Source organism: Misgurnus anguillicaudatus, chromosome 11, assembly GCF_027580225.2.
Source record: "Misgurnus anguillicaudatus chromosome 11, ASM2758022v2, whole genome shotgun sequence".
NCBI lineage: Eukaryota > Metazoa > Chordata > Actinopteri > Cypriniformes > Cobitidae > Misgurnus > Misgurnus anguillicaudatus.
In genome coordinates this window covers 34,696,664-34,723,840 of record NC_073347.2, presented here as the reverse complement: position 1 = coordinate 34,723,840, position 27,177 = coordinate 34,696,664, and the positions used below count along the sequence as shown (strand labels likewise).

General features: G+C 36.2%; 1 protein-coding gene across 2 annotated transcripts in view; it reads right to left on the bottom strand.

The window, feature by feature from the left end:
- The window catches only part of pcdh15a (protocadherin-related 15a), a 351,466-nt gene that overhangs the window by 249,195 nt on the left and 75,094 nt on the right, over positions 1–27,177 (bottom strand). The window contains exons 3-4 of one of the 2 annotated variants that reach the window (XM_073873588.1): positions 15,808–15,822; positions 15,509–15,574 (exon numbers count right to left, since the gene is read on the bottom strand). In XM_073873588.1, the coding sequence (XP_073729689.1) occupies positions 15,509–15,574; positions 15,808–15,822 (81 nt within the window). The remainder of the gene's footprint in view (positions 1–15,508; positions 15,575–15,807; positions 15,823–27,177) is intronic. The other variant, XM_073873587.1, reaches the window with a different exon arrangement.

Here is a 27,177-nt window from a genome sequence, read left to right as displayed (position 1 = left end):
ATTACATTTTCGATTCTAAGGTCACGATTCGATCCGATTCTCGATTTTTACATATTTTTTATATGGCATATAATTTAGACAAAAATGATATGCCATTATTTATTATTATTATTATTATTATTATACTTTAACATTAACATGCACATTGCACAACTCGCATGGGGGTTTGTGGGCTTCACTTAACGCGAGAGCTTGTAGAGAGAGGATTCCTTCTTGCACGCACATGGACTATGCGCGGTTGGCAGTTACATTGATCGGGCGGATGACGTGACGAAAAATAATATTTTAATTAAATTCGGGCGGGTGCCTAATCGACTGCTTGTTATTAGCTCTGTCCTTCTAAGCATGCGACATCTCTGTCTTTCATAGTGGCAGCCACAGAAGTTCAAGAAGAGAACTGAAATAAGACGGTCTAGCCTTCTGAGGACCCAAAATTTGCGTCACCTGCTGCACACGCCCCCAGTAGCGCCCACCGCGCCTGTCAGCAGAAAACAGCGGAGACATTTCTGACTTATTAAAATAAATATGTAATCAGAAAAATATTAATTTATTTTAGAACACATGACACATTGATGTAGATTAATCTATTCAACAGCATATCAAATAATCAACCTAGAAATATACGCAACATAAACAGAATAATATTAACACAAACATAACTTATAATACTAAAACAGTGACAAGAAAATGTTTTCTAATAAATACACAGTTTTATTTAATAAAGCTTTTAATTGTTTGGGATATCCTCGGCTGTTAAGGATCCATTCGTTCTATCATTAACAGCGCGGAGAAATGAGGACGCATTTTGACACATCTCTTATCAACGCTGGCGAAGGAGGAACGTGGCAAACTCAAAAAATGAGAATTAAAAACAAAGGAAATAGAATGTCAGAAAGGGTTGCCTGGAAAAAGTTTTACAACGTGGTAAATCAGGATGACACCAGCGCAGGCTATGTAATTCGTGCGTTTAATTTAGGCTATTTATTTATTTATTTTTGTCCCTGTGCGCCGATCGAAGACGGAGTTCACTGCTGATATTCAAGAGGTTTCTAGTCTCGCGGCTGTCATCAGCAGCGCCTTGCATCGCCCAGTCAGCGGATGGTGGACGGATGATGAGTTTTGTTATGCGGTTGCGGATGAAATAATAGTCCATCCGCGCATATCTAACATGGACTTAATGCACATGGACTTAATGCGCATGTCTTGACTCATAGCATCTGAAATAAATCCAGCATAATAAGCAGCTGCGCTTCTCTCTGTCTCACATGCACGTGCTCGCATCTGTCCGAAGTCTGAGCATAAACTGAAGTAGTAATCCTTATGTATTTGTTCAGTTTTATGCGTTTCATGCAAGATGAGGCAAACTATCCCTTTGTTTAAAATATAACCCGCTGCATTTGCGCCTCCCTCACTATCGCGCACGTGCAGAGAGCTGCACTCTGTCCAAAGTCAGATCACTGGTAATCCTGTTTATGATATGCATTTCAAGGAGTTGTAGCATCCCTCGTGTTTAAAATATGATCGCGTTCTGCTGGACAGATGTTTTTAAAGGCATCTCTGAGAGTTTTTTCCTCGCTTGGCAAGCCGACCGGACGTGAAATGGGGGCGTGGCAGCATCGACGATCCCGTTTTTTAATTCGAAGTTCGAAGCTGTGACTTAATTTCGATCGATTTCGATTTAAAATCGAAATCGTGACACCCTTACAAGAAAATGTGCACTTTTGACTCATGTCAGTAAACAGAACTTTTAACATGCTGCATGTTGCTACATGTGCTAATAAAAATGACCAAAGTTTTAAAACATCTCAAAAAGTACCTAAAATATACTAGCAATATGTTAATTATATTACAGCCATGCTTCATTGGTGCACTTACATTTTTAAGTTTTTTTTTCCAATTTCATCAAATTTCAACTTTCTTGACTAATGAAGAGTTGCTATAAATTATAAAAATAAAATTGAAATAACTTAAACTCCTTACTAGTCAAGAAAGTTGTTAAGTAGTGATTAAATTACTGTAGTATCACGTTAGAACATGTTAGCATCATGCTAGCATCATTGTAGTATTGTAGTATTTTGCTTCCCCACATTTGCCACAGCAAGCACCACTCACATATCTAGTTATTATTATTGTGAAAAGTGGCACTCAAAATTCCTTTGGCTCAAGAAATCTGCGTCCATACTTTCAGTAAACACATACTTTTGATATATTCATACTGTATTCAGATGTGATTTGCTCAGAGGAGAAATCTAGCGTTCTGATTTGCATACAGGAGTCCAGAACCCCTGAAATAAACTCAGACAAAACAACAGAACTTGTGGAGAGAGCTGTTCTCCTGCCAACAGAGAAATATCAATCAGACCTTCATCCAGAGGCTGTCAGGGGCCATTGAACAAAATACACTCTATACACAATACACACAAACACACACTGGAGAGCTTAGACCAGAAAGTGACTCGACAGTGTACTCAACCTTAAGTTTAACTCTTAAGTAAGTTCAAAACATAGGAAGGGATGCATATAAAGTTGAAAAAGAACTAAAAACAAGAATTTAATTCTTGCCTGTGTTTGGCATTCCATTTTGAGAAAAACCTCAGAAATCCACTGACCATGTAAATCAACCACATCTCGTTTCATGCTGCCTTTAATTACATCCAGCTGACACACACACACACACACACACACACACACACACACACACACACACACACACACACACACACACACACAAAGTATCCTAATTCTTGGAAACAACGTTTGGTTACTAATGCAGGTCTCTGGTTCACAAAGATGAATCCTGCATTCTAAAGCAACATCTAAATATTTTCCATCTAAACACCAAGAAAAAACACACAAAGGCTGTGTTTTAAATGAAGCATACTATTTAAAAAACAGCATTTGAAATAATAATTAAACAAGCAAGTAAGATTATCGGGCACAGACATGATTTATTTGATGGTTTTATGGAGAAAAAGGCAATTGAGATTTTTAAGGACCATACTCATCCTCTTCACCCTGCTTTTGAGTTGTTAGCATCTGGGCGAAGACTTAAAAATCCTTTGGCGAGAAGTATTTATAAGAAATCATTTGTACCAATGGCAGTGATCATCATAAATCTGTCTTATAAGGTAAATAATGCCGTAGAAGGGTTAGTAATAAAGTAGACTACTCTTTATCTAAATCTTATATTTTACAGCTCTGAATGTTTTTCTTAATTGTTTTTGTTTTATTTTTTACATTTTTTTCGTCAAGGGTGATGTGACAAGTGAACTTATGTCTATGTTTGGGCATGTGTTGTTGATACATGTTATGTGGATGCATATGTGGTTGATATGTGTTGTGTTAAAATTGAATTAAGTGGGTGTTTTATTTACTATGCATCACACCAGTGTCAAAGACAAATTACCACATTGTGACAGACAGAATGGACAATAAATTTAACTAACTAACTAACTAACTAACTAACTAACTATCTAAACAGAATAGCATAGAGAAGCATATTGCATTGCAGTCATGTGTTAAATTTATCTTCATCTAGAAAGTAAATAGGGTTATTTTTAATACTGGGCAAAGATTAATCGCAATTAATCGCATACAAAATAAAAGTAATATTTGGCATAATATATGAGTTTGTGCTGTGTATAATTATTATGTATATTTAACCACACACAAATACATATGTTAATTTCAGAATTGTTTTATTTATATATATATAATATTTTTAAGTATATATATATATATATATATATATATATATATATATATATATATATATATATATATATATATATATATATATATATATATATATATAATATTTTTAAGTATATATATATATATATATATATATATATATATATATATATATATATATATACTTAAAATATATATATAAGAGATCCTTCTTAAAATTACACACTGCACCTTTAAATACATACATGAATGTGTGTGTATTTATATATACATCATAATTACACACAGCACAAACTTATATATTATGCCAAAAATCACTTTTATTTTGTATGCGATTAATCGCGATTAATCTTTGCCCAGCACTAGTTATTTTATATTTTTAATCCAAGTATGTATAAAAACATATACATTTTAGCAGTCTGAGCAGTACAAGCCATTTGGTTTCAATGTTTGGTGTTAATCATTGTACGATCTGTCCAGGGACAGGAGATGTAAAATTGCCTTTGGCTAATTCTGGCACATTTTACTTTTTCAAATGTATTATTGATGTGCATTGTTCCTGTTAAATAAACCTGAAATGAAATGAAATGAAATCTGTCCCAAATAGCACGGAGTAAGGACATTGTTGCCCTAATGTAACATATGTCATCATTTCTTCAATAATTTAATGATAAGAGAAAAACTTTTTGTTCTTGTGGAAGACAAAGCCATATAAAGAAATTGCTAATGGATTTTACTCCTTTTTCACGTCATAAATGTTTCTGTCTCTAGAAATATTAAGCACTATTTAGAATACACCTAGACCTTTCTTAATAAAAGAACTGTTTGACTTTACAGGTCCCTTACAGGTACATATAAAGAGTTTGTTCATTTTACGCAAAATCCAATATCCGCCATGCTATTCTGTTATCTTTTCTGCCTTTTTTCCCAAACTGCAACAAATGCAAGGTTCTCCTTCTCTGCAAAATGCAATATATCCGCTCATCCAATCACAGCGCACCATTTCACGCATTGTAAATAATGGTGGCGTTTTTGAATATACACAAAATACACAGTTTTCCTCATCTACGTTGTACTTCGTGATCAACAAACAAATAGGGCTGTCACAATGATTAAATAATCGTCTCATCGCGATTGTTTGACCTCATCGCGATGATTTCAAATCACCGCAATGACTGCACATCTCTCTAAAAAACACAAGGGGAGCTGCAGCGCCTGTAAAACAAGACTGTATCAGATTACTTTTAAATATGTGTTATGTGTATTAATATTTACTGCCAGGTAAACCTTTCAAAATATTTAAATTTAAATAATCACAACAATGTGTGAAAAAATATTTTATAAACAAACAAAAAAGTATGAGAATTAAATGTCAAAGCCATAAAACAGACAATTAATGGCCACAATTTATTAGACAATTAACCGTTTGCAAAATTTAATAACCGTGACAGCCCTACAAAACAAAACAAACAAACAAAATAGTAATTGAAGAACCTGTGGTGATTTTCTTTTGTGGGGAAGAAACGTAAGCCATCAGAGTCTTATAAATTACGTGAGAGGCACTCGGGAAAATGTCGGCTGTTGCTTGTTCTTACAGGACAACATCAACCTTCTGTCATGCTACCACATTGACCCCAGGGGATCTTATGAAAAACTTTCCATTATTTTACACAAAGTCAACAAAAATCGAGCAGGACCAAAACATTTTACAGCTGATCGCTGTCAAAAAAGTTCAGGGACGACGTCCCAAGAAAAACAGCAGCAATGACAGAGTTTTATATGACAAAGTAAGTGTTTTGATTAATACCATTAATGTTTATTTTTATAATCGGTGTATACAACTAGTCAACTAAATGAATATAACATGGCAAAGATGAATGCACATTTATATATTGATTCAATAGATTTATAGCATTTTGAAAAAAAAACGTCATGGATTTATTGCACTTTACGGAAAATAATACATTTTTATAATAAATCTTTGAAAATCAAATTATAGATTAGAATTTTGATTGTCATTATAACCTAAATATGCTATGTGAAAGTTTGTAACAGAAAATAGTGATTTTCATCTTGTCACTTTCTTGGTATAGAAAACACGTTTTTACCCAAATTAGTCAAAATGGATTTATTGCATTTGGAACCAAACTCATAATTTGTTTCCCATAAGGAGAGGGACTCGTACAGGATTGCTGACGTTTTGAGTATTGCAAATTTAACTGCTGGTTCCTTGGCAACCGTGCATCCCATCCATCCCCAAACTAGCCACAGTCCAGTAACACATTTAGGCCAAATTAACTAAACAGGGAAAATTAGCATGAGAGCGCAATTTCGAAAAACGCCGATGGGAGTGGAAATTTCTGCATGTGATTTACTGACAAGGCGCACGTTAAAGAACACAGAACCAAAAATCTCATTTCCATATAATGACCAACGCATTACATTTAAGACATGCTTTATTAGGCGTTAAATAATGGCGCAAATGCCAGTGAATTGATGAGCACAAACCTTAATAAATCACGTTGCGTGATTAATTTAAATCCTCTCCTCCCATAAATTTAGCATCTGAAAGGGAAACTCCTACAAATGCATATGCAATAAGGTCCACCTCTTTTCAGCACTAATTCTTTACTGCATTTCTTTATTAAACCCTGACAGTAGTTTTTCTTTTTTACAACAAAAGAGGCATTTGCGCTGGTGTTAATAAATCTGGCCCGTGAAGTTTGAAGCGTTTTTACTTTAGTAATGAAATGTTAAGGCTGTTCAAAGTACAGAATAATAATAATGTAGGAATAATAATAGCCAGCAAGAACAGAAGAATTTGTTTTAGACAATCAGGTTTAAATACATCCCCAAAAATCTCTTCTTTCACATATTGAAACAACCACCCAGTAAAAGTTCCCTGAAGGCCAAAAAAATCTCAGCTATTTCTTATTGAAACCATTATATATCACACAGGTGATAGACTTCACACATATAGCTTTGTTGTAACTTTAACCTGTTAGCCCTCATTCCATTTTCCGAACCCCCCCACAAAAACTGTCATAGCCAAACTAAAATAGATACAGTTTATAAAGTCTTTGCACTAAAAGCATAAGATTTGGTCTCATTTGAAAGCAGACACTTGGAAGTTTATTAAGAGGTGAACATTAGTTACTTTCATAATGAAAAAAGTTGTTATAGAGAGCTTAAATTATTCTTTTTTATAAACTCCACCAAACATGTATGAAATATTGTTATGAACATCTAAATGAAATTGGCCTTGGAGCAATCTAGAAATGCTCTGCAGTTAAAGTCACAGGTCTGACCATGTTCTGTTTTAAATCTGAAGATGATACCTCTAAAACTCTGTATTTTATGAAATGTTTTTTAGACCCATGTCATGTACATTTATTTAGAGAAAACAGCAAAAATGCTAAGCTAATGTTTGTTTATTTATATCTCACAACATCCTTTCAGTTTATTGTCCTATTGCTCCGTGTTTTAAACAGACTCATTAAATAAGCATCCGGATGAGTCATTAACAACTTTTAATCCGGGATATGGCTGTCTAAATGTTTATTTTATTATTATAAACAATATAATAATTGCTCATAATTTCTATTTAGTGTTTTATTTCCTCCTTTTGTCTCAATTCACTTTCTTTTTATTAAATTCCTTTCTTACAAAAATAAACTTACCTTAAAGAAGCTTTACCAGTTAAAATTATTCCTAGAAACACATATCTCATATCTCCAGACAGCAGATGTTTACAGAACAGCTAGTACGTTAGCTTAGCATACCATCAAAACACTACAAATAAAAGCATTTATAATAAAACTCACATTATAACATCAAAAGTCGAGTGCTTAAACAATCATGCGTGATCTGATGTGGCTTTGGATCATAAAATAAGACCGAAAATAAACAATTTTATGTTATTTATGCTGTTAGCTTAGCATAGCATTATAATATACAGTACTGTTATGAAAATAACAGACATAGCGTTAAAAATACAGACAAATCATATATAATCTTAATCGTGTTTATTGTCTCCATGGTTTTAAAACATCAAAACATCTTTATTTACATGTTATTATAAAAACAGCGATCGCTCGTTGCAGGTCACTGTTCAAGTTCACGTCTGACTGACAGCTGCTACGCGAGACTACTGCTGAGCTGACTGACGTCTTATTCTTTCTATGAAAGTTTATGAAAGAGTTTCAGACTTTAGCGCCCTCCGGCTTCACGTATGAATGAAACAAACTGAGTGTGAATGACTGAAGACTAAACTTGCTCATATCGCCATATTTGGAATAAAAATGGGTGAAATATTACCCCCTGCAGAAATTTGAAGTAAACATATAAAATTGAAGTAATATTTCTCCAAATATGCATACTTTGAATTAAAAGCCCCGATGAATGTTGTTTTATCGAGTGCTTTCATGACGATCACGGAGGAGTATTTTTATCAATGAGTGCGGCTGAGGGTTATATTTCAAATTAAAGGTATGTACCGTTTTTCATTTTCATAACGCCTGACAAAAATGAAGAAATTACTGTTACTAGGATTCTCAGATTAAAATAAAGGTCAAAAACTAAATCTTAAATCAAAACACTTTTTAATGATGTATAGTTGTTTAATGTAAGTACATTTAAACTAACAGTAATTTAAATTATGTAAATAAATAGCTCTTCAGTACATCCACGTCCTCGCGCAGGTTATCAAGTTTTAAAAGCATTTTTTAGCTTTTGTAGTAACGTGTGAACAAGATGTGTTGAAAAGCATCCCCAGCAGTTTGTGGCCAGGCAGTGATGTGTGTGATTTTTGCACCACTAGTGGCAACAAAATGAATTATGCTTGTTTGCCATCTGGGCCAAACATAACATTGGCTCAAAGAATGATGTGCACTTGAGCTGGAACGAGCCGTTTGTAATAATAACCAATGGCACATTGTGAAGTAGTGAACTTTTGCAATTCTCTTCATGCAGAAACTTCACACTTCACCTTTAAAGTTCAGAATTGATGTTATGTTTGAACAAAGGTGTAACAGTATACAGGCTTGTCTGATTACAGCTGGGAACTTGTGAGAAAAACTTAGAGTATTAAAGCACTCATAAAAAGTCCAGCACAGTATGTTCTTCTTGAGATACCTCAAAGAGCCGAACATTTCCAAACTCACCCAATATAAAATAACTGTATAAAATGCATACACTTCCTCTCACATTCAGTGAGTATTTTGTACAGGCGAAAAGGTCACTACATCTTCATGTCTCATCAAGCTTTACATTCTGCTGTAGTTGGTAAACCTGCTACAATCCAAAGATAGAAGAAAGATTGAGCACTCCTATTACTATGAATAGGGGACAATGCAACGCTCAATATGGCCACTATGGTGATGGAAGTCCCGCCATCCAGTTAAAGGAACCATAGGCAGATTAACCATATGTGCCCAGGAGCACCAAGATCTTACGGGCACCAACTGAAACCAACAAAATAAAATAAAAAATGTATAAATTACAAAAGCACTTGTTCTTTAGGGGCGGATCACACAGAACGCAGTTTTAACGGTTAAAAACGCCCAGGGCGCATAAACAGCATTTAAAACGCTCACTGCTCATAGAAAACAATTAAAAAAGGTGCCTCTTACTGCCATAAACACATTCTGTGTGATTGACAATAATGACACAAAAACGTTTTTCTGCACTTTCCCTGTTAGGGAGAATTATATCTTATAAAAAAAGTTGATTATTGTGTGATCAATTGTGAGAATGTGGCACCTATATGGGGCAGTTTCTCATGGGCACCACAAGATCTTAATACGCCTTTGAAAAGAACCAATCATCAATCTGTTGCTGAAACAACCTCGAAAAGATGTTTCTTAGCACAGTTTGACCTTAATGCTGCGTTCACACCAGCCTCGGTAGAGGCGTCAAGCGCAAATGATTTCAATGTTAAGTCAATGTAAAGACCCGTTTACACACGTCTGGACGTCTTGCAGCGCGAATGAGGAATGTAGCGCGGTAAACGCGGTAAACGTGTCTAGTTCGCGCAAATTAAGCTTTGTAGCGGGAACGCGCGAATTGTAAAATCTGAACTTTGGCGGAAAATCGCGCTGCGTTAACCAATCAGGAGCTTGCTCTAGTAGTGACGGGATTACAGGAATTGAGTGGAGTCGCAGAAGCACCTCCCATGATGCGAATTTCCGCATGAATGTCTCGAATGACTAGAATTTCACGTGCAGTTTTTACATGCAAATGAAGCGAGTAAACTCAAAATGTTCAAGCATCCAACTACATGAGAATAGCGAGTTTTTGCTGCCTCTACTGCATTTGGTGTGAGTTCAGCATAAGAAACAAAAGTTATGGTACAGTTGATGTCAGAAATGTTACTTAATTGTAATTTTAGGGATATCTGTCTGTCCCCATTCAAATAGATAGTCTTGCGTGACTGAAATAACCGCCCGAAACTCAACCCACCCTAATCATGACCTCCTCACTGAAGTACTCAGGCCCATGATGAACTGATATGATGTCATCCACCACATGATTAATAAGGATTTTAAATACATTTTTCTGTAACCAAGTCATTCCTGTAATGCAGTAGAGATGTAAGGATTACCGGTTTAATGGTTAATCATGATAAAAATATCCAACGGTTAGTATTACTGCATCATTTTTCAATTACCGTTTAACCGTGCCAGTGTCACGGCTCGAAAACCCCTCTCCAATATCAACCAATTTAAGCAATAACGTGAAACAAACATATTTATTCACTGAATTTAAATAAACAAAATTCACATTTGGGGAAAATGTAGTTGTACTGACACATGTTTACTTAATATTTCTTTAAGCAGATCCATCTTTTCTCTTCATTTTCCATTGAATGATGTGATGTGATGAGTTTAAAGCTCTGTTTGTTTCTTTAGTGATTGCTGTGAGCGCAGGTGTCGAGCAGTTTTACTCCTGGGTCATAAAGGTCACCATATTTCTCACAACATTCGCAGACAGATGACTTGCTGATTGTCCTGTGTTTGTATGAAAATCTGATTTACTCACTTGTGTTTTATCTGAACTAGATGAACATTTACATCACAACCCCAATGTGCCATGATTTATGTTTGTTATTTATTTGATGTTTATGCAAACAAAAGTGCACTTACATGAAAAATCTATTTTAAATTTGGTTTGCATCTGTAATTTTTTTTTTTTTTAAGAAATTGTTCACAAAATCATGATAATGATCTCTAAAATGCAGTGACTAGAAAATTCAATATTTTAAAAATATACTTGGGTCAAGCTCATGCACTTATTAAGACATAATTAATCCCATTTTTTATTTACAAAATAAAAATGTTCAGAAGAAAAAGCACATCAATGATCTCTTCATTCTGTATATACTATATAGTGCTTGTTTTTTTGTAATTTACACTGATGTAAACTTCAAAACAAAGTCTGATATTTTTAAAGAACGGCCTAAACTCAAATCTCTGCTTTGGAGGACCCTGAGGTCAGACAGCCACTAATATTTCAGATCCCTAAAAAAGTATTAAAAGTGGGTCACTTTTGATGGCCAGATATAACATCTATGATGTTGGCATCAAAGTATACCCAGAAGGTCTCACCAAACATATTACCACAGCAATTGTGCTCTGATATCAGTCCAAACATACAGAGTCCTTTAATGAAGGGAATCTTCTCTGATATAGGATTTATTTAAGTACCTTTCACTTCTGACTTCTGAAATCCCAGTGCATTTGAATTGGTCTGAAATGTCAAGTGCTTATATAATCTCTTACTGACTCCTTCCCACAAGTGATTCATCTGCGTTTCTTGCTTTCTCTTTTCCATCTAATGCGTCTTTTTCCAGAGCTAGTATACGAGTAAATGATTGACCGTCGCGCTTCATCTTACACATTACATGCAATTTCAATATTGAGGTATAGCAACTGGGCAATATGTTGAGTTTTAGCAATATATCTGTATTTTTTACCATCTAAATGAGTATGGTCTGATATGAAACTCCTTTGTAGGTGCAATGAGGTCAGACGTAAACTTAACAATTAGCTTGCATGTTATGCAACTGTATATTTTCAATTGTATTTTTTTTTATAAATATGCTTGTGACATCTTACATGAGGCTTTGACTTTGTTTACAGGCTTTGGCACGTAAACATTCATTGCACAAAACATTGAGACATTTATTCCAAAATTACGAATTTTGGCCAATATAACCCAGCCCGAATTCAGACAAAGCAAGCAGACAGTCACAATAAGGCACTATAATTATAGGATATTTTATATTCAACTTTACTCCAGGTTAAACTGTCCTGAATTAAAATTATAACCGCTTTGGCATGGCTGCCACAAGAACAGAAATATAAAAGAGTTTCTGTTTTATCTAAGTGAGGCTGATGACGCCTTCGGCTGTTTTATCTAACCACAGGGTGCTAAAGCGAAAAACCGAAATAAACAAATTATTTAAACACACAGAAATATTGCCACAACTACATTTCCCAACAAGCCTCTGTCTCACCGCACTTTCCTGTGCCAACAACGGATGCCAAAAAAAATGACCCTAGAGTAAAAAGGGGAATAATCGATAGGTGAGACGTAAAAAGGGCAAAAGGGTGGTAAAAAGACAGTCTTGGTTGCCAACAGCTGTCACATAATCAAACAGACAGTGTTGTCAAACGCTCTGCTGCGCACTACAGTGGCGAGTGCTTTATTTATCAGTGCATGACGCAGTGCAGCAACGTCTGCACAGAGATACTGTATGCGATAATCGGCCCCAGCGTGCCGCCACAACACAAACACCATCTGTGGTTCCAGAGAGAGCTCAGACGCCAGGAAAGCAACAGGTAACTGTCTCTCCAGCTACTGACAAAAGTGTGACATCTGGTTGTCTGAGACAACTGTTGAAGCAATATTGTCTGCAACTACCAATTTATCATTTCTATTCTGAATTTCTAAATTATTCACATTTTATCAAATATTAAAGGGACACTCCACTTTTTTTGAAAATGTGCTCATTTTCCAGCTCCCCTAGAGTTACACATTGGATTTTTACCATTTTGGAATCCATTCAGCTGATCTCCAGGTCTGGTGGTACCATTTTTAGCATAGCTTAGCATAATGCATTGAATCTGATTAGACCATTAGCATCACGCTAAAAATAACCAAAGAGTTTCGATATTGTTCCCATTTAAAACTTGACTCTGGAGGCGCAATGAAATTACACAGTGCCCGAATATAGTCCTCTTGCTTACTTTTATTAGCAGGGGACTATTTTCAGGTGCTGCATAATATCATTGCGCCTGCTGCAGCCATGTTACAGCAGCAAAATCCTTGATTATTACGCCAGAATGAGAGTATAGTCCTAACCATATCTGTCTAGAAAATCGCAACTTTTAATTTTTCGTCTGTCTTAGTACACGATGTAACTACAGATGAGTCAAGTTTTAAATAGGAAAAATATCAAAACTCTTTGGGTATTTTTTTAGGCATGATGCTAATGGTCTAATTAGGTTCAATGGATTATACTAAGCTATGCTAAAAGATCGTCTGGAGATTGGCTGTAGTATTCCAAAACAGTAAAAATCAAATGTTTAAAGGGGCCATGGCATGAAAATCAGACTTTTTCCATGTTTAAGTGCTATGATTGTCCCCAATGCTTCTATCAACCTAGAAAATGTGAAAAAGATCAACCCATTAACTTAGTTTTGGTAAACCATTCTCTACAAGCACATGAAAAAATAGGTCGTTGAAATTCGTCTCTCCTTATGATGTCATAAGGAGCTCTTATTATAATAATACCACCCCTTAATCTGCACTATACAACCACAGCACTCCCATTTAGTGCAGAGAAAAGCACAATTGAGTTTTAATTGCAACAAACCACCATCATTGTGATTAGTGTTTGAATTTCATCAGCTCATTTGCATTTTAAAGGACACACCCAAAACTGCACATTTTTGCACACACCTACAAAGTGGCAATTTTAACATGTTATAATAAATTGTTTATATGGTATTTTGAGCTAAAACTTCACATATGTGCTCCGGGGACAGTAAAGATTGATTTGACATCTTAAAAAAGTCTTGTATCATGGCCCCTTTAACTCTAGGGGAGCTGGAAAATTAGCATATTTAAAAAAAAAAAAAAAAGTGAAGTATCCCTTTAACAAGAGCTACCAAACTCTTTCATCACTTTGGCTGGTACCAATCTCTTTTCAAACCTTTTGGTGACCTGTTTGTGGGTGACCTGGTGCTAAATGACTCATAGGCGACCTGATTCTGGGTCAGGGTTTCGTGCATGACAGAGCAACTCACTAAAAGTCAGCCCTTGATCCAAGCTTTTGTTAAATGAATTAAATGGGGCAGTTGTGGCTTAAAGGTTAGAGAGACGGGCTTGTAACCTAAAGGTTCTGGTTCGATTCCCAAAACCAGCAGGAAATACTGTGTTGCCCTTGAGCAAAGCATCCTTTTCCCAGTTGCTTTCCAGGCACTGCGATGACCCAGTACCATCTAGGTTAACTATAGACCCAATATAGTCCAGCTATAAGTTCACTTATAGCCAAAATAAACTTGAATTTTTTGTCTATTATGTATGCGAAGTAAAAAGTGATTAGAAGGTGTGGGGTTTATTTATTATTTCATTTATTTTTTGTGCTATGGTCTATTACACTTTCACAGACTGCCCAAATTTTGGTAAGTTGTGTTATAGTCACGAAATATTTAATTAATTTATTCGTGTTCATGGACAAAATTTTCCACTTTTTCGTGCCATTGAGCACGAATGTCTTTTTTTGTGTCAGTTAACACAAATTTCTATAAATAGTTTTTCGTGTTTGTGGCACGACATTCTTTTTCGTGTCATTTTATGTATTGTTTTCTCATTGTTTTTTTCCTATTTTTTACCATTGTCAATTAGGGTTAGAATGACTTTTTGAAACATTTCAGACATCCTAACCCAAACCCCAACTCTAACCCCATCCCCAAGCGAAAATTGTTTTACAATCGGAAGAAAAACATGTTGAAACCAATACAAAAAATTACATCCTAACCCAAACCCCAAATCTAACCCCAACCCCAAGCGACAATGATTTACAAATAGGAAAAAAATGAGGAAAACAATACATAAAATGAACAATAATGAAATGAACAATACATGAAAAAGAAGTTGTGTCACAAACATAAAAAAACATTTATAGAAATTTGTGTGGACTGAAACGAAAAAAATTGGAAAATCGTGTCCATGAACACGAATAAATTAATAAAATTTTTGGTGACTATAACACGACTTGCCTTGAAATTGTGTTGTTTTAGCCTAGACGTCTGGGCTGTGTTTGGACGACTAGATGTCTTTTAAACACAAAACTGGGGATAGCTGCCCAGTGCTTGTGTTTGTGTTCAATATTCACTGGGATACATTGCATGCAGAGGTCACATTTCGAGCATGGATAACCAAACTTGACAATCACACCATTATCACTTTTACTCGGCTAGTTTTGGCCGGTTTGCATGGATAACTCCCTGCTAATACATTTAGGCACATGCAAAACTTGCCAGAACAGTTGCTAAGTGCTGTGGATGGTTGCCAGGGCATTGCTAGGCAGATGGTTGCCAGGGCACTGATATGCAGATGGTTGCCAGGGCATTGCCATGCAGTTGCTTAGGTGCTCTGAGTGTTTGCTAGGGCATTGCTAAGTGGTTTTTTGGTGGTTGCTTACTGCAGTTTAACCATTAATGACACTGGTTTTTGTGAACCTCTGAATTAGACCATGGAAAACCAAATAAGTGTGTTAGATCAATAAATCGTGTTTTAAGACACTTACCATTTGGACTCTCCTCATCAATGGTGACGATAGTAGCAGGCGGACCCGACCGAGACAACTTGCATTCTGCCAGAAACAGAAAAAGAGGACAACGTGTTAAAATGATTGTATGTATTTATATGTGTTCAACACTTATGTCATTATTCCCTCACATGAGATGTTTTTTGGTGATTGTGATTGTGTGAGCAGGATTTTGGTTTTTATAGGGTGAATGAATAAACGAATGACTGAATAGAGGAGAAAAGAGATGACAGACTAATCGGATTAATGTTGTGATTCAGAAAAAGAAAGCATCTTACCCTCATAGTGCCAGTCTGAGGGGCATTAGTGCCAGCAGCGGTAAAAAGAGAAAAGAGAAGGAAAGATACATATGAGACGAAAAAGAGCTGTAGGGAGAATCAGAGAGAAACTGAAACTTAAATTAGTTCAGTGAAATGAGAAAAGAGAAGTTATAACTGATCAGGAAATAGACATACATAAAGAAATAAACACAATTATTTAGGATTGTGGGAAAACTTCATTTCCTGTGGCTTATTGGCCAATATAAGGTCGATGTTTAAAATATATAATTTATAGTAAGTGAGAAACTTACAAACAATTAGTAAAACTAAATAAACATTTATTTTGCATAATATTTATGCAATATTCTCTTAATTAAAAAAGTAATGAGATAAATAATTAATGCTTCTTTAATCCAACAAAAGATTATATGTAACATGTGTAATTAATGACAAAACAGTATTCCTTAATATGAACAAATAAACCGCATGAAGTTACTATCTTAGCGGGTGTGCACACCAAGGGTTTACGCCCGCAGCTGGCGTATGTTTTCAATTGTTCATAATGGAAGTAGCTTTTTCTGCGCCCAGCACTGAGCGCCAAGAGTTGAAAAATATTCAGCTCGTCAATGTCACGTCTCACTCGGCTGTCCAATCACAGTGGAGGGGTACGATAAACATCACAACCACCCAACCAACCAGCGCATCGTTCAACAACTGATAAACAAAGCAGAAGTATCATAGCCATAGACATTATATACGTAGATGCTTCATAGACTGACGCTGCCTATTGGAGCTGACGTATCAGCGTGGCCGCCATCTTGGATGGGTCCCCAATGCACCCCAAGAATAGTTCTACTGAAGAAGGTGTAACCCCAACTACAATAATCACAACTCCCCAAATTTTCACACGGTTTGGTTACACGTAAGTAGCGTTAGTTACGATGACATAATATACATGTGTAATAACCAAAGTTATTGTTCAATCTTACTTGTGAAAGGTAATCCCATGCGATCTGGTATCAATATTCTGCCGGTTTTTGCAACCGTAAGCTGCATATAATAGGCATAGTTGCTCGCTCTCCATTGACTCCTAATGACTGGTGCTAGCATATAGTGAGAAGACATAACCAATATGGCAGCGACGCTGGATTACGTTCCAGCACGTCATGAGGCATCCACATATATAATGTCTATGATCATAGCAACCAAAGCGCCGAACTGAAAAAAATATGGGGGCGGCGTCCGCCTGGCATTTTCAGACGCATTAATAGCTTTGGTGTTCACACCCCCTTAAAGTTAAAAATATATTACTAAATCAAAAAAGATTTATCTGTGTTGTCTTTGTAAAAACCATACAACATGACAAAATGCACAACCTAAGTTATATATGAAGAGTTTCGTTGCAAAACGAGATAAATCCATTTTTTAACATTTTTGTCAAAACATGTTTATTATTATGTTATCATGTTATTATTTTGTTTTATGGTGCTACTTAGCTGTATTTTTAAAGTTATGAAGGTTTAAATCAAAACAAAGCAACTGCAGTTGCATTGAAATTAATTGGAATGCACAACCAAAAAACGTGATTTCTGAACAATTAACAAAACGGTGGATATCTCGTTTTGCAACGAAACTCTTCATATTTGCTTGGTTAGTGGCATGTAGCTTATCATGAAAACAGAATAAACTGTTGTGAACATATGTCTTGTCCTCCTCACACATACAGCTTTCATGCTGGGCTTCGAGTGATGCTGGTTATTGAGTGCGGTGGGAAACAGCGTCTTATTTATAAGTTATCAACAGCAACACGCATATCTGAGGAAGAGCCAGTCGCAGTATTTGTCACTGTTTGTGAGGTAAACTGGAATCGAGAGCATTCATCTTCAAGAAACAAGATGCTAATGCGCTAACGCAGTGGTTTTCAAACTTTTTCAGCGTGCGGCCCCCCTTGTGTATGGTGCATTCTTTTGCGGCCCCCCCAAAGAAAATTTGTGACAAAAAACTGTTCTAAAACTCAACATTTTAATAGAAAAAAAAAACATTAAATTATCCAAAAAGTAGTGCTTTTGGTTAGTAGCCTTATTTTTTTAGGTTTAATTACACAGAATTCATGATAAATTAATGTATTTCATAAAATGTCATAAAACTGGGGCCCCCCTGGCACCATCTAGAGGCCCCCCTGGGGGTCCCGGCCCCCAGTTTGAAAACCACTGCGCTAACGTGACCAAACCAGTGAATCTATCAGCCAAACGAAAATATTTCCACTGATTCCAAATATCATCAACTAGTTATAATTCATCTGTTCATATAAAATGAAATTCTGCTATTGTGTGACTGTTGAATTTATTTGAATTAAAATTTTGTGAATTCATTTTCCAGACAATACCATTTGAAATCCCATTCAACAGTTCCACCTCATGAACCGAAAACTCATATATTTTACATTCAAAATTTTGCCTGACCCCAGTACAAAAGCAGTCATTGTTACTGGAAGCCAGTACAGAAGTCACAAACACCAACTGATCTCATCCACACATCAATTAGCATTAAGTGTCTAAAGTGAATCAGCTTACACACTGGTGAGTCATGAGAGCCTGATACACAACAGATAAGGTTCCTCCCTTTACCGTATGTCGCTGTATAACTATCATAATGCAACTAAGCACCAGTTGGCAGGTGAGAAGTAGGAGATTTTCTTCCCATTAAATATTGATCATCTCAAGCTTTTATCCTGATCAACTACGAAGGAAACCTTTGGGTTGACGGCAATTCGATCTAATTCAAAAGTAATAAGTGCATACTAAACATTCAATTTGATACTTGATTTGATTCAGAAACTTTTGTAACATTTGTAAGATACAGAACATAAGCATTACAGGCAGTGTGGGTATGGACAGACAAAGTGACCTTTTGTTTCCCGTTGGTCTGTTTCATGGTTCATGAGGTTTCCCTACATTAACTGCTCTTCATTAAAATGCATACCAATTTAAATACACTTATGAAAATGTACCATGTTTTTTTGTGGTAAAAGTGTATTTACCATGTTTTGGGTGTATTGATTACTATGAGCAAAACCATGATTTTACTACACTAACCATGGTTTAGGGATGGGCATGGATATTCGAATATTCGATCGGCAATAATAATTCGAATTTAAAAAATTCTATTCGAATGTTTGTTTGTTTTTAATGTGCCACCAAAGCGTTACGACTTATTTAATGCTTTTTCACTTCATCTATAGACGGTTTCAGCAGTAACAACATAAACAAGCGCTGTCGCGGTCCACACGTAACTTCCGGTAAACTCCACTAATAATAAATAACAAAAAAGTACTTTAAACGTAGTTTATTTATATAACAAGCAAAAAAACAACACATAGATTACCTAGGAAACCAAAACATTTGTTATTTTCGACGAGGAATTTGTTCAAGAGATCAGTTTAGCAACTAGTCAGACCATTAAAAAAAACGAAACCGGAAATAAAGTTCGGATCCAGACGTGTATCACGTGCATCCGATGAAACCGTCTATACTGTCTTTTACAGACTTAAATGTAAGATATACATGAACATTAATTTGTATGTATTTCTAATTGTTTGGCAATGCAGATAGCAGACGAATGTTTTCCATTTATCTCTGGGTTTGGCCGCGCCGTATTTGGCCACTGGCTCAGTGAGGGCTCACGTGTTATTAAACGTGCTTCTCCGCCGCCCGCATCAACACATCATGAGAGATTTGTAAGCTTTCTGTTATAAAGTCTACTTTATTTTGTTAATAACGAGACATACACCGAGAACGAAATGAAAATGAACCGAATATTTGAAGCAAAGCTCTGTCTTTGTGAAATGTTGTTAAATTAAGCTAACGTTACTAACTTTGCACAGTCAACAATAATCTATCGAGCCAGCTTACGTTATTTGTAAAATAATGTTAAATACAGATATTCAATCTTGTTAAATCCGTCTGTTGTTTTTATCGGATAACCATCATCACGAGAAAGAGTTTTCTCCGCAGCACCGGCGTTATTGTATCTAGTCACAAGAACGGGCTTTCACCGAAGCAGGTAGGATAAATAGGATTTTCTTATATTAAAATACCATCACATTATCTTCTTAAATGGTGCTTGGTGAAGCACCAAAAAGCACATCCATCCATCCATCCATTGAAGTGATCCAAATGACTTCAGTAGGTCAATAAATGTCTTTTAAATCAAAATTATACATTTGCAAGAGAAAATTATTAATGTTTTTAGATTATTTAGCAACGGGGATGGCATGAGGGTGAGTATATTTGGGTAAACTATCCCTTTAGGGGACGTGTACACCAAAGCGTCTAAATGCGGCTGAAAAAGCAAGGCGGATGATTACTGTAGGCGCTTGCCAGCGTTTTTTTAGCCAAGCGCTTTGGTTGCTATGATACTTCTGCTTCCTTTATCAGTCGTTGAACTGGTTGGTTGTTGTTGTTATATTTGTCCCGCCCTTCCTCCACTGTGATTAGATGGTCGAGTGAAAAGTGACATTGATAAGCTGAGCGTTTCGCCCAAAGTTGAAACATTTTCAAATGTGGGTGTTCAGCACTGAGCGTGGCAAAACGCAGAGGGCTGGCACTTAGTGCAGACAAAACCTGGCAGCTGCTGGCGTTATTAAAAAGTGCTTTCATTGGAAACAATTGAAAACATGCGCCGGCCACCGGCATAAACACCTTGGTGTGCATGTCCCCTTAAAGAGGTGATGAAATTGTGCTACTGTAGCAAGAGTCACAGATTTAAAACATAAAAGAATTGTCATGTTAGAGAAAAATACACCATCACTGAATTAACACATTATACACCAAATAACTAATGTGAAGGAATATAATGCATACGTGTAATCAATAAAAACTCTAGCTTTAAATGGGTTTGATGTCCAGGTAAAACCCAGAACATACTAATAAAATGTATTGCTTAAATGCACGTTGTGCTGCATTGAATAAAAGCATCTGCATAAATCATAAATCCTTTTATTTTACTCTTCTCTAAAATTTAAACGGAAGAGCTCAAGATGTTTTTTACTCAAAAAGATGCTGCCCACATCTGCTGCAATTACAACCCGTGTCTCTATCTATTGAGGAGAAAAGAGGTTATGGTTTCTTTGATAGACACAAACTCAACTGAACAACTAGGACACTGACTTACCCCCCGTGGCACCAAACGGCTTCTAATCTGCTGTAAACTCTGTTTACTCTAGTAGCTTTATATACTCAAATGCTCCTAGATACACTCTGTTAAAGAAGAATATTTCCTCTGTCACACCGCCTTTAAGAGTCTCGGGACAGAGCAGAGGTTTATTGAAGAGGAGTTTTGTGTTGTCAAACACAGAGAGAGACTTTAATTAAAAGGAAGACAGGAAACATCACGTGGCACTGAGACAACAGACCACAGTCTGAGCCAAGATTGACACACTGAGCACCAAGACAGCTTTCACAAACTCTTTCTCTTCCTGCTTTCACACACATAATGTAGACACACAATCAGGATTGAAAAGAACTGATGATAAAAGCAAAAAAGTCCACACACACACATATGCATGCGTACACATCCAGTTATGCATATAAAACACAAAATATAACAAATGTGCGAATGGGGGGAATCTCACAAAAACTGTTGAAAATATATTTCACATCAAAAGCAAAAGAAATCTATACATTTTCCTAAAAATTAAAAATTTTTGGCGTAACACTGTAACATAAGTTCCCTTTCGAGGGAACTCCAACCTGCATCAGGGAACTGACGCTTTGGGAATGCCTACAGCGTGATGGTGTTTGTATATCAAATTCGACCAATGGTTGGGTGTGACATCACAGGTGAGAGCATAAAAGAACGAACAGGAAAGCCCACATTAGCTGGCATATGCCGAAAGTATGGCAAATGAGACGCAGCGTCTCGTTCCCTTCTCTGGGAACAGAGGTTACATACATAACCTAGAAATGATTAAAATGACTAAATGCATTAGCATTCACTAAATGTAAGTAGGGATGCACTGAAATGAAAATTTTTGGCCGAAACCAAAAACCGAAAAAGAGGAAACCAAGGCCGAAACACCGAAAGAAATTATGCCAATCATTAGTACTACCATTGCACTTATGGTATTTTTGCGTGTAATAGAAATGGAGTCAACACACAAAATTTGAGAAGAAAATTAAGCCAAACAGCATGTGTCCTAAACAAACCCAACTTCAGTTATATAAGCTATCTGCCACTGGTGAGTAGGCTACTAGTGACACATCAGGTTGTTAAAAGTTAAACTGTTTGTTTAATTAATCCTTTGGTGCTGGTTTACCATGCAGTATACATTTAAAAACTGAGATGTGCTAGTTGTGGTTTTGTTTTAACGCTAATGTTACAAAATGCTAAAAAAAAATGATGGCATTTTAATGCGCGTTAAAACCCCGCATGGATCGAAGGCTCCGTCAAATATGAATATCTTCTTTATTTAGTCTCACATGTTTTTGTTTAGAAAGAAAATCATATTTAGCCTACCTTCTCCGGTGAAACCCGTTTTTCTCATTAATGCCAGCTGCAGAAAAAACTCTGCTCTGTGGTTATCCAGTGAGAACAACAAACGGATCTAACAAATATATCTGAATTTAATATTATGTTACAAATAACGCAAGCTGGCTTGATACATTATTGCTGAGGGTGCAAAGTTACGAGCTTAATTTAACAACACTTCACAAAACGGAGCTATTGTTTGCTGTTACGGCATTTGCAGTTATCGGGTTGGTTATAACCATATCCACAGATAAAATAAATGTTCTCCGTTTCGCTTTCCATGTGTGTCTCGTGTCGTTTTAACAACAAAATAAACTAGGCTATATAAGGAAGCTAACAAATCTCTCATGATGCACGCTGATGCGGCGGCGGCGAAGCACGTCTAACACCCGGCATTAAAACTCTAAACTCTTAAATGAGTCTGCAATCTGAATTACCAAAACAATCAGAAATACATACATATTAATTTTCATGTATATTTTACATTAAAGTCTGTAAAAGGTCAAGTGAAAATTATTAAATGAGCAGTAGCCGTAATGCTGCGGTGGACATTAAAAACATTTGAATATCTTTTTTTTCAATTCTAATTATTATTCCAGATCGAAATATTTGACCATTCGTGCACATCCCTAATTTTAAAAGCAATCGTGTATTCAACGGACGCGGGTTTGAGAAAAATCTAGTCCACACCGCAGATATTTTACTTCAGACAAGCACGTGCAGGTCGCGGTTTCTGTTTGCGTCATCACATTATTTCGGCCGTATTTTTTCGGTGATAAAAGTCTTTTGGGCGAAAACCGAAAATCCACTTTTGGGCCATTTTCGGCCAAAAATTTTCGATGGCCGATTATTCGGTTCATCCCTAAATGTAAGCAATATATTTTTACCGCGTTTATTATGTTGGTTAACGTTAGTTAATGGCTGTATTGGCAAAATTGTTTATTGTTTGGTCACTGTAGTTCATTGTCGGGCCATTGCAGAGAATCCACGGCCGCAGATATCCACAGCAGGGCTCAAAATTGCTCCTAAAATTTAATCGCTGCGACCTCAAAATATATTTGGGAGCGTTTGTGTAAGTGCAAATGATTGTTGTGGTGTGATATGTTTTAATTTCTTTATGAAACTTACGCATATACTGTGGAATAATTAGTGAACGTCTCACAGAGACCAATGAAACTTTACATGGATGACATTTTCATTTTGGCATTTAGCAGACGCTTTTATCCAAAGTGACTTACAAAGATTAGGAAACAATAAAGCGATTTGTCATAGCGAGGCAATAGTACAAAAGATGCTTATAACAAGATACAAGTTTTCACTATTCCGAAACAATACCTGTTAAGAGATAAAGAAAGAGAAAGTTAGGGTTTTTTATTAAAAGAAGAGATAGAAGTGTGGTTAATATCTATGTCAAGTATGTTTTGGAAAAGATGGGGTTTTAATTGTTTTTTGAAAGTTATAAGAGTTGTAGCTGATTGGATTGCAGTAGGAAGATCATTCCACCAGCAGGGAGAAGTGAAGCAAAACGAGCTGGAATGTGATTTGGTACCCCTTTGTGAAGGTAACACAAGGCGCTGCTCATTTGCTGAGGTTCTGGATGGGGTGTATGAATGTATGAAGGTGTGAAAGTATGCTGGTGCAGTCGCAGTGAAAGTTCTGTAAGTGAGTAGTAGTGCCTTATACCTAACACACGCTTCAATCGGTAACCAGTGGAGAGAGATGAAGAGCGGCATAACATGAGCCCTATTCGGCTCCTGGAAGATGAGCCGACCTACTGCGTTCTGAACCAATTGGAGTGGTTTAATAGGAAGAAGAGCATTGCAGTAATCCAACCTAGAAATTACAAGTTGTGCAGCATGCTCTGGAAGGTATGGCCATAACTTCCTGATATTGTATTATTCAAAATGGTGTGATCACACTGTCTATGGAGGACAGTTCGTCATCAAAGACTTTGTCAGTTTCGTGCTGTTTGTAGTTCATATTCAGAGCTGCTGTTCATGTGGATTTCATTGTTTCATTGAGAAATGCGATCATCAAATACATACTGACAACCAGTGCTACCTACTAAAAAAGTTTATTTCGAGCCCTGCACAGAAAACTTCACAGATTCCCACAGATTTTACCGCCCATTATTGACAATGACAAGCATACATGCGTGTGTTTGTGGGCAGCAGTAGCCTGATGGTTTAAAATAAGACAGAGCACAAACTGTTTGATACATTTAAAATGAAATAAATCTGCAGAGGATTTAAAGAAAACTAGTTTGTCTCTGTCGACTAGTGACAAGACAGACAGTAATTGAAGTCCATTTTTATAATGAATGCTTTTGTTAAATTTAACCCTCTGGGGTCTAAGGGGTTTTTAGGGCCCTGGGGAAGTTTTGACATGCACTGACATTTGTGCTTTTTTCAGTTGCTTAAAAACATATAAATGGCAAAATTCTCATAACACTGCGTTTGTCCACAAAACTCCATCTTAACATGTTTTCCCAAGACTTTTCAAAACAGGATCTAGTAGTTTAGAGTTTTTTCTTCAAAATGATGTGAAAATCATTCGGCCTACTCATTCACATAAAGCAATATATTGATTTACAATTTCTAAGACACTTTTTTCTGGGAAAGGCTGTATGCGTAGAGGTGGGAAAGCTCCTCAATAATCAGTGATTGACAGCTGACTCATGTGTTTGTGTATGTGCGTTCTGCTCGCGTGAAATGTTTGACGGAAGAACAAAGAAAACACTCGCGTCTGGAGATACTGACACACATACGCAAGTAAATAAGGATTTAGATGTCGTGTTTGGTGCATTCGGATGAAACAACAAGGAATGGAGAGACTGAGGAGGCACGAGTTATGCATATGGATGTTTCTGCTCGTTCACTTCAAAGGCGCGGGGGTGTGGCGATCTCATCTCATTACAGATAATCAGGTAACAAGAGAAAGACGGTACTTGTCCTCCTTCTCATACAGTTTACACCGAATGACAATATATGTTTTCGATCTAACTTACATCATTTAAAAGCTGACATTCAAAGCATTATGGAGACATTTATCTTTTGTTTCTATGACAAGTATTCGTTAAGTTACAGTTTATTTTTCTGACGCGTTTGAGAAAGGACTTCACTGAGGGAGAGAGAACAAAACGCGCATCATGTTTATTTTCTTAATTTTGTGAAAAGCACAACATTCTGTTTTTATTGGGAGTGGACAGAAAAAACTACTTTTTAAATGATGTACATTAACGTTTTAAATGATGTATAAATCATATCTGTATGTCCAAAATCAGCAGAGTTATCTAATTCTCTTTGTGAAGTGGATGAAAAATAAAGAGCTTGCGTCGACCCCAGAGTGTTAAAGTTATGTGTTTTAAAAATGATTAAAATATCTTGATAAACACTAAATTCCTAATGAGAACATATGGAAGTGGTAATATCTGATACCATATCTGATACAATATCTGTTTTTACCTAAATAGCACAAATTAAATAACACAGGCACAACAGCTGGTTTCCATAATGACCAACACAATCAAGAGCAGCGCAAATTAGTTCAGGGTCGCAAAAAAGCAGAGATGATGAGTTGTGCTTGATCTAAAATGTGATGCAGTTCAGTTCAGCACTACGGACATCACATCTAACGAATCCGTAAGACGCTGAAAAATTAAGGTTTACACACATTTTCTCAATGAATGAATTTTAATGAATTATGGTGAAAGCTCTCGTGCAGAAAATTCCTTTGTGCCACAGAAGAAGTAGCATTATGAACGCTATTCCAGGAAATGTTCTTTGCTGTTCTTCAAATTGTTTCAGGTATTTTCATGATAATAAAGAATATTTTGAATGATTTTGTTTAACGAGTGTTATAACGAGTGAATAAATGCTCTAGAAGTATATTTCATTGTTAGTTAATGTTAACATGCAGTTAAATGTTACTAACAAATTAAACTTCATTGTATTGATCATATTTGGAGAAATATTTGAGATTCCCCAATAAACTAAATCCTACATGATTCACTTACATTGATTTTTTTCCACACACTCACAAAAACCCTCTTGCAATGCTCAATTTCAGCTGTACACACATTTCATTCTATTAACTGATGTATTTTGATTTGGATTGCAGAATTTGGAGAAACTGCTGAGTGTGTAAATAGACACACACACACACACACACACACACACACACACACACACACACATTGCAAAGAAGATTATGGCTTGATCCACTTATCTAAGAGGCCAGAGCAAATCCTAAAACGCTAAAAGCTAAAGCTATAGGTTGAGGTCTGAAGTTAACACAGAATGATCAATCATAAAGCCAGAAACAACAGCTCTCACATTCACAGCTCTGAATCATACTCAACTGCTTCAAACTAATCTGCAGCCATCAGCTGCAATAAAGCAAAGTGAAAAGTCTATTTAAAAAAGTAAAAGGGGAATGAACAGCATGTGAGAGGAGAGAGAGAGTGAGTTAACACTCCACCATCCTAAATGTAAAAGGGTTGCCACAATATATACCAACACAGTCTCAAGGCAAGTCGTGTTATAGTAACGAAAATTTTGATTAATTTATTCGTGTTTGATAACACGAATTTCCGCTGTTTTTCGTGTCTCTGGAGACGAATGTCTTTTTCGTCCTTCCAAGCACCAATTTCTATCAATGGCTGTTCATGTCTGTGGCACGACTTTCTTTATCGTGTCATTTTATATTTTGTTTTCTCAACGTTCTTTCTATTTTTAAATCACTGTCGCTTGGGGTTTGGGTTAGATTCCGGGTTTGCGTTAGGATGTTATTTTATGCATTTGTTTCTACATGTTTTTCGTCCGCTTTTAAAAATATTCTCGCCTGGAGTTAGAGTTGAGG